At 34.9% G+C, this 9,547-nt stretch overlaps 1 protein-coding gene across 1 annotated transcript; it reads right to left on the bottom strand.

Moving 5' to 3' along the window:
• Nucleotides 1-3,881: 3,881 nt before the first annotated feature.
• On the bottom strand, nt 3,882-8,693 carry LOC120158560 (hydroxyproline O-galactosyltransferase GALT6-like). Its single transcript, XM_039169380.1, has 7 exons — nt 7,577-8,693; nt 5,900-6,132; nt 5,533-5,823; nt 5,317-5,445; nt 5,062-5,235; nt 4,704-4,811; nt 3,882-4,197 (listed from the first exon to the last, which is right to left on the bottom strand). The coding sequence occupies exons 1-7, from the start codon at nt 8,430-8,432 to the stop codon at nt 3,988-3,990; spliced, it is 2,001 nt and encodes a 666-aa protein (XP_039025311.1). The 5' UTR covers nt 8,433-8,693; the 3' UTR covers nt 3,882-3,987.
• Nucleotides 8,694-9,547: the final 854 nt, after the last annotated feature.

The following is a 9,547-nucleotide window of genomic DNA, read 5'->3' as shown; positions in this document are numbered from 1 at the left end:
TCCTTTAATGGTGAATAATCCGTATTAAAGCGTCGGTATGAAATCTTTTCTGTTCTCCAGAAATGACTACGGATCCAAACATATAACAACTGAGTACACCCTGAGAATCGTCCACCTCCTAGCCTTCTGCAAGCATTTAACGATCTGAAGGTTTCTGCTAGGATTGCAGAAACAGGATTAATCTTCTTCGGTAGCTGTTCAAACAAGTCTACCACTGCAGCTTCAACATATCCCAATACTTTTGGGAAGATGACCATACCATATATACCCAGAGCAAATAGATCGAATCGTACTTTAATATCTGGATGGCTCTGAATAAGTTCTCTGATGTTGGTCCAAGCAATGCCTTCGCTTTCGCCTTTTTGTTTTGTACGGGATGCTACCCATTCTTCTCGTACCCCGGCAATCTTTGCTAATTTAACTCGAAAGGGTTGAATTTTAATTAACTTTGAATAGATTCGATTCTCCAAAGTCCCATCTATATGTAGCAAAGTTGTGTATTCTTCAATAGTAGGGACCAAATCTTCTTTATTGAGAGTGAAGCAATTGTACCCCGGATTCCAGAATTGAACTAGGGCTCTGAGTAATTCATCATCAACTTCAATATAGAGCAAATATGGGATGTCTCCGTAAGTTTGATAAAACTGCAATTTTTTGTTTGAATCCCAACTTTCCCAAATGCTTCGCAAATCTTGCATATCATTTCTTTTTAGTGAAACTGAAGCATAATTGGCCAAGTCAGATACATAATCATCCTGCAGACTGTCTCCTTCTTGTCTTTGTAAATCTTCAGCCCACTGTCTTACTTCTGAGTTTAGAATTACTTGACTTGAACACTTTTTATCCATAGATGAAGGCTTTCCAATGAGACAATTAACACAAGGATCAATGTCTTTTATCCTGTATGATGCAATGCAAACAGAAAAATAAAGAACACACAAAAAGAAAATAAATTAGTTTACATAATAAAGAAATTTAATAATAACATTTACATAAATATTCTTTATTTAAACATGCTTTTCTGAATTTAAATAATTTAAATAAACATGTGATTTAAACAATGAATAAATTAACAGAAAAGACAGAATTCATTTCTCCTGTGTGTACACCTATTTTGGATAAAATTTCGGCATGACTTCGGATCAGAAGAGTTTCTAAGGTTTTTTATATGCAGGGTTTCAGATCTAGGAGTAAAGGTACTCGAATTGTCCATGTTAGTGCCCCCTTAGGCTGCTAACCCTCAATCCTAGTCCATTACAGACTAAAGTGGATCGAGTTCAATTTGAGGGGATACATTTCTCTATGCCTGACACGGAGAATAAATTCTCACAAAGACATAGAGCATATGAACCCCGAAAGTTACTTGCTAGGTCTGACACGGAGAATAAATTCTCACGAAGACGTCGCTTTCACTCCCACTTAAAAGGGACAACTCAATTATAGAGCTTTATGTGATGCAATGCAAGTGTTGTGTGTGAGGAGAAATGTTCAAACCTATGACAAAATAAATAATGAAATAAAATACTTACAAATAAAATAAAACATGTAAATATTATGAAAATAATAAATAAAAAATTTGAAAAGAGAGAATTAAAAATTAAATATATAAATTTTAATTTTTAATTAATAGAGACAATTTATAATTGATTTTTAAAAGTTTGACCAGTCCCCAGCGGAGTCGCCAAGCTGTCGTAACCGATTTTCGTCCGGGCACGAAATATTAAATATGGCGGGAAAAGTGATGTGAATAAATGGTTTTTAAAATAATTTGGGAGTCGCCATCGGCCTTTTGGGTCAGGTAGGTCGAATACCTAAAAAATATCTTTTAAAAGAGTTTTAAGAAAACATCAATTTAAAAAAATTAAACTGATCTGCGTTTATAACCAAAAATTCGTTCTTTTTAATAATAAAAAGGGGTTCGTGGTCGGTTACGTTTAGGGAAGGATTAGCACCCCTACAACGCCCAAAATTGGTACTTTTTAATTATAAATTGTCTCTATTATTAAAATTTAAAAATTCAAAAATATATTTAATTTATAATCCTATTATTTCCAAAATTATATTTATTTAAAAATATCCGAAAAGAACTTCTAGGTGCCTTAAGACAGCTCTTTTCTTTGATATTGATAAATATTAATTTAAATAATATTGTTTACTTTTTAATTTTAAAATATCAGAATAGGACATCCAGTTGTATTAAGACTGTCCTTTTCTTCGATATTAAGATAAATATTTAAAAATTACTATTTATTATATATATATTTATGAATATATAAAAATATTTATTCATATAATAAAATAAAAATAAAAATACTATTAAAACAATATATTTAAAAACAATAAAATAAAAGAAAACATATAAAATAAATGACTAAATTACAGTAAAAATAAAATTAAAAGTCTAATTCATAATTAATCAAAATTATAGGGATCAAATATGTTATTTTCTGATTTAATAATTTAGTGACCAAAATAAAATTATCTAAAATTCGGATTTTATAATAAAATAAATTAAAAATATAAACTAGGGATTAAAAAATTATTTGTTAAAATTAAAGGATTAATTCTGTTATTTATCCTAAATATATTATTTTAATAAAAAGGACTAAAATAAATAAAATTAAAATTTCGAGATCAAATTAAAAGTATTATAAACTCGATTTAGTGACTAAAATGTAAAATTTATAAGTTGGGAGGACTACGGACGGGGTTTAACTATTTCGTAATTACGCGCATAGTCCTTCCCGAAACGACGTCGTTCGGGAAGGACTATAAGAGTCCAAACCGGCTGGCCCGATGGGCCAGCCATTTCATTTCTTTTCTTCCTTCTCTCTCTCTTCTCTGAGAGAGAGAAATTTCTCTCGCTTCTCTCTAACACAGAGAGAAGCCCAGCCGGCCGGCAGCCGTTAGCCGGCGTTCATCCGCCGTCAACCACCGCCGCCGGCCACCGTCTTCGGTGGCCGGAAAAAAATTTTCTTTTATCTAAACGTAGATCGGACCGTCCTAATGACGGTTCCGATGTTTTTTTTCGTTAAACGGCTCCCAATCGGAGCAATTCTAAAATAATACCTTCGGCTTTTCGAAGGTTTTGGTGAGATCCGGCGACGGTTGTGGTTCTCCGTTGACAGGGTAAGCTTCTTTCCTCTCTTTTTTTTTTTTTTTTTTTCTTTGCTGCGTTGATGTTGACTGAGATCGTTGGTATAGTTTATTTTTTTTCTTTCTCTGTTTTTTTTTCTCTGTCTCTGTCTCTAGTTTCTGTCCCTTTTTTTTTCTTTTTTTTCGCAGATGGGTGGTGGCTTTTATAGCCACCACCGGTGTTCGTCTCAGACCGGTCCGAAAGAAGGGCTCTCGGTGAGTCACCGGACTACCAGTGGTGACTCACCGAGTAGCCATGGCGTGGACGGTTGGTATATTATCTTCTGGAGTCTTCGGTTTGGACGTGGCAGCGGCGGAGGCGGCGAGAAAGTGTCGGCAGCCGCGTGGAAATTGGGGCGGCGCCGCGTGGCCCTAGGGTATCAAACCCTAGGGTTTCCCTCTGGCACCATCTGGACCGTTGGATCTTGTTAGATCCAACGGCTGTGAGCTGAGGGGGCTGGTCAAATTAGGGTTAGGAAACCCTAACTGGAAACCCAAATATTTAGGGTTTCTGGTTGGATTTGGACCGATTCTGGTTGGTTTGTAACTGGGCCGGTTCAATTGTAATTGGTCTGTAATTTATATGTATTTAATATATTTAATAATAATATAATAATGATAAATAATATAATAATAATAATAATAATAGTAATATATAATAATAATAAATAATAATAGTAAAAATAATAATAATAATAATAATAATAAAAATAATAATAATAATAATAATAATAATAATAATAATATTAATAATAATAATATGGATAAAAAAATAGATCCAAATTTTACGAAGTGCAAAATTTAGAGTAATGCCAAGAATGTTTATCAAATATTTATTACAAAAAAGGGAGACTATCTCATATTACAACATAGAGGCCTTGTCTGCTTTTGCAACTTGTCCCACATGCACATCATCTGTCTTGGAGACTGGTAATGAGCTGTATAATAATCTTCTATGCACCCGAATTGGCAGAACTTCAAACTGTGTACATAATCCACCTCTTTTGTGCTGTTGAATTTCTCCACCCACATCCCCATACTCACATCTTCCATCTTGAACAACTGCACATTTTTCATTTTTTTTCAATAAATCCCAATGCAACCGAAAGAACACAGACAAGAATATGTATATGTTCGTTCATTTAATTTTAGCCGAACAAAAGCCAACACAAACAACTGAACTAACATAATTTCTTGGTCATGTTCGCAGAATGCAGTATGTTCGTGTTCATTCATTAAAATAGTAAAACGGATATAAACAAACGCAAATAAACATAAACCAAAACTACAGTAACCACATAAATATAAGCTGCAACTTCATAGTTAACATAAACAAACAAATTATTGAACATTTACAAACATAAATGAACGAACGAACCCTTTGTTAGTATTCGTTCATGTCCGTTTAATTAAACAAACATAAAATCTTGTTTATGTTCTTTCGTTTAATAAATAAACGAACATAAACAAACTTCTTGCCAAATGATGCACAGAGGGTTCAGTTCGTTTACAGCCTTATATCCCAACACCAGGGTCTTGGAAAAATGGGAGAGGCCATTGTAACTTACTCTTAAATTGTGCTTTTCAAATTCAGAGACGATGAAGTGAGCAATGTCGGATGACAATATGTAGCCTGGCCCGTTAGCATACGGCGGATAAGCATCCTCTGCCCACTCCTGAATAAAGAAAGGGGTTAGATGTTAGAACCTGGAGCCGATAACAAAACCATATTATATGCATATCAAAATGCTCTACTTCGTCGTCATTATTACGGATATGATTTGAAAGTGAGCAAAAATCTTTGATGCAAGCAGCATTGCGATCAATATAGGTTGATCTTTCCATAAGCCAAACCATCAATGATTCATACTATATTATGCTTCAACTCAAGAACCGAAATAAACCATAGCAGGAAACTATGCATACCTCATATGTTACTGCCCATTTACCAGAGCGTAAGGGCTTGTGGTAATAGTTGATGTTTCCAATATACAAACTGCGATCATTATGTGCTCTCTTTGCTTCATTAAGAACTGCCTCTACTCTCACGAATGTGTCATCATCGCACTTCATTATATACTTGGCAGCGGCTACACGAGCCTGTTTCGAGCAAACCTTTTAAATAGTCTCAAGAAAGTTTTGAACATTCATTTCTTCGAACTTGGAAACAATTTTACTCACCCCATATTCACAGATTGCAACAGTTTTTAACACGACAAGGTCGTAGTTGTCCATATATGGCACAATGACGATATCTCCAAAAAATTCTGCTTCTCTCTTCAGTTCTACGTTCACTTCCTTTCTTGTATTCTATCCAAACATATAGAGGTGATGGTAAAAAACAGAACTTAGGGTGTGAAAATATAGAACCTTAAGTCTAGGATAGTCTTAACTTACCATCGCCACAAAGAAACGAGCAACTACACTTGAAGATTTAACAAACTTGTGCTGCATCCAAGACTTCCTCACAGCCATTCGCTCAGCGAAATGATTGCCTGCTGAAAGTACACCAATAAACAGATCCGCAGGTCGCTCAGGAAGTGGTGGAGCCTTCCATCTATTGGACATCTCAGGATGCTTTTGAGGAGAAAAACTAGGATGTGATGTAGGCAAAGATGCCGCAAATATAGAGTGGACATCAATGTCTCCATTCAATGTTAGTCCAGTAGCATCCTCAAGAGTATACCCCTATCAACAAGATCATATCATATAAGAAAAGAAGCAAGACAAGATAATAATATTAAGTTTACTTCATGTAACTTACAGTCCGGTAAGGAAAAGAAGTAATAAGCCTCCCATCAACATTAACATGGTATCCCTCCAAACCAGCACCAAGAGTCAAGACAAAAAGCTTGCCCTCGGTGAATGGGAAAGGCCAGTCAACATTCACCTTCTTTGTTCGACCTGTTAACCTTTCCAACCACCATGTTGCATTAGATTCCTTAGAACGATAGTTATCATCCCGTATCCACTTCTCACACTTGACCTGACCATCAACTGCAGAGTAGACAATTTTGTGGGCACATGAGAATCGGGGATGAAAATAAAGAAGATCGTCACAAACAATTCAAAACAGCGTATTGGTATTGTGCAGCATTTCAAATAGAAGAAAAGCAAGGACTGCAAGGGAAGAGGAAGAAAAGAGAGGGAGACGCATGCTATGGGAGTTTACCAAATGAGAGAAAAAAAACTTCCTGATCACTTATTATGTCTCTTTTATAGTCAAAAGACAGCTCTAGAACAATATGATTTAACTACAAAGCAAATCTAATAGTTTAAAAGTTTTCTGGGCAACCAATATCTCCTATCTGCCTCCAAATTACACATATCAGTAACCAATATTTTGATGAAACCCAAAGTAAAATTGCAACCCATAAAATCTAAAAAGGAGATTTTGAAGAAGCAAGTCACAGCAACAGCAGGCAGCATTTTCCTTGCTGTTGACAAAACACAATATACTAACTATAAAATCACAAGTCACACACGAAAGTTGATCACAATATCACCAGAAAACAAGTCACGGTCCATTAAACGACGAAGGAAGAACATCCAAAACACAAAAACAAAATGGCAGGAAATTGCATTTACAAATCAGCCTAGCAGCTCTTTGTTACCATGATTCTTTATTTTCCTTGAAGTACTCGTATATAGGAACTGTTTCAGATATATATTTTGATAAGAGTTCGGAGTTATGATCCTACAAATATGTGGATGAACTTACAAAAAAAATAGATTATACCAATACTTTTTTTCCGTGGAATGCAGATGAATGAATTCACCAAGAATAAAAATTTGTATTCTGAAACATACTAATCCTAGAGTCTAGACTTAACAAACCTACATCAAACACAAACATATCTGACAGGACTTAATCCCAAACAAAAATATTCCAGCTACTAATAAGATGGTACGAGAAAAAATCAATTAGGAACACACTTATGTCCAGGGACGGAACCAAGATCAAACTGTCACCGGACAAACTTATAAAATTTAGGATATTAGGAGCGACTTATAAAAGTTCAGAGGCTAAAATAGACTATCAATAAAAAATATAAAGAAAATATCTATAAAATATATGAGAATCTGGAATTTTAAGGACGACTGCCCCACCTGGTCCCCTTCTGTCCATCACTACTGATGTCCTATATAGAAGAAGTAAAAGGTTAACTGCAAACTATCAACAAATTACTTCAAATTACAGGCTGAAACTAGACCCGCAACTTTGTATGCCGTGGGGTACTTGGATTGAATTTATCTGCTTCTTTGTATATAATGCATACATTTTATCCAAAAAAAAAATACAAATTACTTTAAATGTTCTAATGCAAATCCAAAAAAAAAAACTCTTGATTTAGTATGTTGCATATAAGAGCATAATAATCCAGTAAGCTAATCACATCTTTTTCATAAATTCAATTAAAAAAAGAAGCACCAAACTCACCAGTCTCATCCTCAGCCTTGGACTTCCAACCTTCACAACGCAACGCAGTTCCCCACTGCATCCTATAACAAGTGTTCTGCTCGATCACAGGCTTCCTACTCCAATCCCCTTTTAACCTCGGATTAAAATGAAGAATCCGCGGCGGCTCCTCCCCATCCACCGTCTTCAGGCCCTGCAACTCCATCATAAACTGCGAAACCATAACGGAATCTTCCCCATCCTTCAGCAACGCTATCCTCGAATTTGTCTCCGCATGTGCCGCTCTCGGTTTCCCCACCACCGTTATGTGGGACCCCAAAGTAAGTCCGCAGGGAAGCACCATGACCTTCCCCTGGGCCAAAAACTCCGATTCCGATAAAGAAACCGAAGGTCTACAGAGCTCAGATTCGTTCTTGAGTTTTTTGGGCTTGATTACCGAGTCGATTCTAACTTCCCCTGATTCGAGTTCTTCCCAGAGCTTTCTCCCAACTTCCCAAGCAACCTTTGCTGATTTATGGAGCTCCAACGACCCGTCTTTCGCACCCGGGTCAAAGGATTTAGCATCGAAAGACAAATTAGAAACGATCCTAGACCGACTACTCAGATGAGTTGGGGATGGCGCGTTTTTGGAAACCCAGTTCAAGGGACGAGTCGGCGCGTCTTGTTCTTGAACATCGAACTCAGCTGCGAGTCTGGAAAGCCGTGTTAATTGTTCTTGAGACAAATTACTGAACCCAGTTCGAAACACGAATGGGATCTCGACAGAAACCAAAACTAAGTAGAGGAAACCGACGATGAACAGAATCTGAACGGATCGTTGTTTTGCTAAGGAAAAGGAGTCGAACCTACCTATCTTCGATAATTTTGATTTCTTCATTTTTAATCCCCTCCCCCCAACAAAAATGAATGAAAGAACGAAGAGATCAAAAAGATAGACAGAGGAACGAAACGCGTAAAGTAGGAGCCTAAGACATAGAAGATGTCATAATGAACAAGTAATTTATTTATTTATTTAATTTGAAGGAAGACATGCTACACCATGGATGGATTTTACTTGGGAATTTTGAATTGTAATCGAAGAAAAAGACATGGGAAAAGAGATTCTTCGTTGGAAAGGCCGCCATGTTTCAGCTTTAAATTTCCGGCTCTCAAGTATGAGGTGTCCATCAACTGGTTCACTGTAGCAGACAGGTGTTCAATGTTCCCTTTGAATATTATTTATAAACAATCTTCTACTATTTTTTTTTTGAGTAAAATTGTATGGAAACTGGACTTGGATAAATGTTTTTTTTAGTTAGCCGCTTTAATCATCAATTTCGTCATTTCCTATTTTAACAGCTAATGTTAAATAACATAAAGTTTAAAGCGTCAATCGATTATATGATGTTATTTTATTGAGTTTCGATTATTAAAAGTTATAAAATAATATTTTTATAAAATTTTATTTTGTTAAATTCAGCAACTATTAAAAATTACAAAATGATTTTTCAACTATAGAATTTGTTTTGTTAAGTTCTTCGACTAATAAAAGTTATTAAATTATCTTTTGATTATTTATATATTCTAAATTCGACATTTTCTACTAAAAAATTAACGATATTATGAGTTGGACGTTAATCTGTTGATTGTGATATGATAAAATATGATCCCAAAATCTTAAACGACTATTATATCTCATTTAATAGATTAAAATTTAACTCAGATTATCATCAAATTTTAACTAAAAATGATGAGTTTGAAACATATAAATAGTGAGATGATCATTTTATAACTTTTTAATAATTGAGCGACTCGACAAAGCAAAAACGCTATAATTGAGGAGCCATTTTATAACTTTTAATAATGGAGACTCAACAAAAGAAAATCATTTATCTACTTTATCCTAAAAAATATATTTGGATTAAAAGTTATATTTTTGGAAAACTTGAAATTTTGTTGATTTTATAAGCAAACCCGAAAAATTATTGTTGTTATCTAAAAGTAATAAACATT

The sequence above is a fragment of the Hibiscus syriacus genome, unplaced genomic scaffold (assembly GCF_006381635.1).
Source record: "Hibiscus syriacus cultivar Baekdansim isolate YM2019G1 unplaced genomic scaffold, ASM638163v2 tig00111330_pilon, whole genome shotgun sequence".
NCBI lineage: Eukaryota > Viridiplantae > Streptophyta > Magnoliopsida > Malvales > Malvaceae > Hibiscus > Hibiscus syriacus.
The sequence above is the reverse complement of the archived record's forward strand: the minus strand, read 5'-3'. Positions and strand labels throughout refer to the sequence as shown.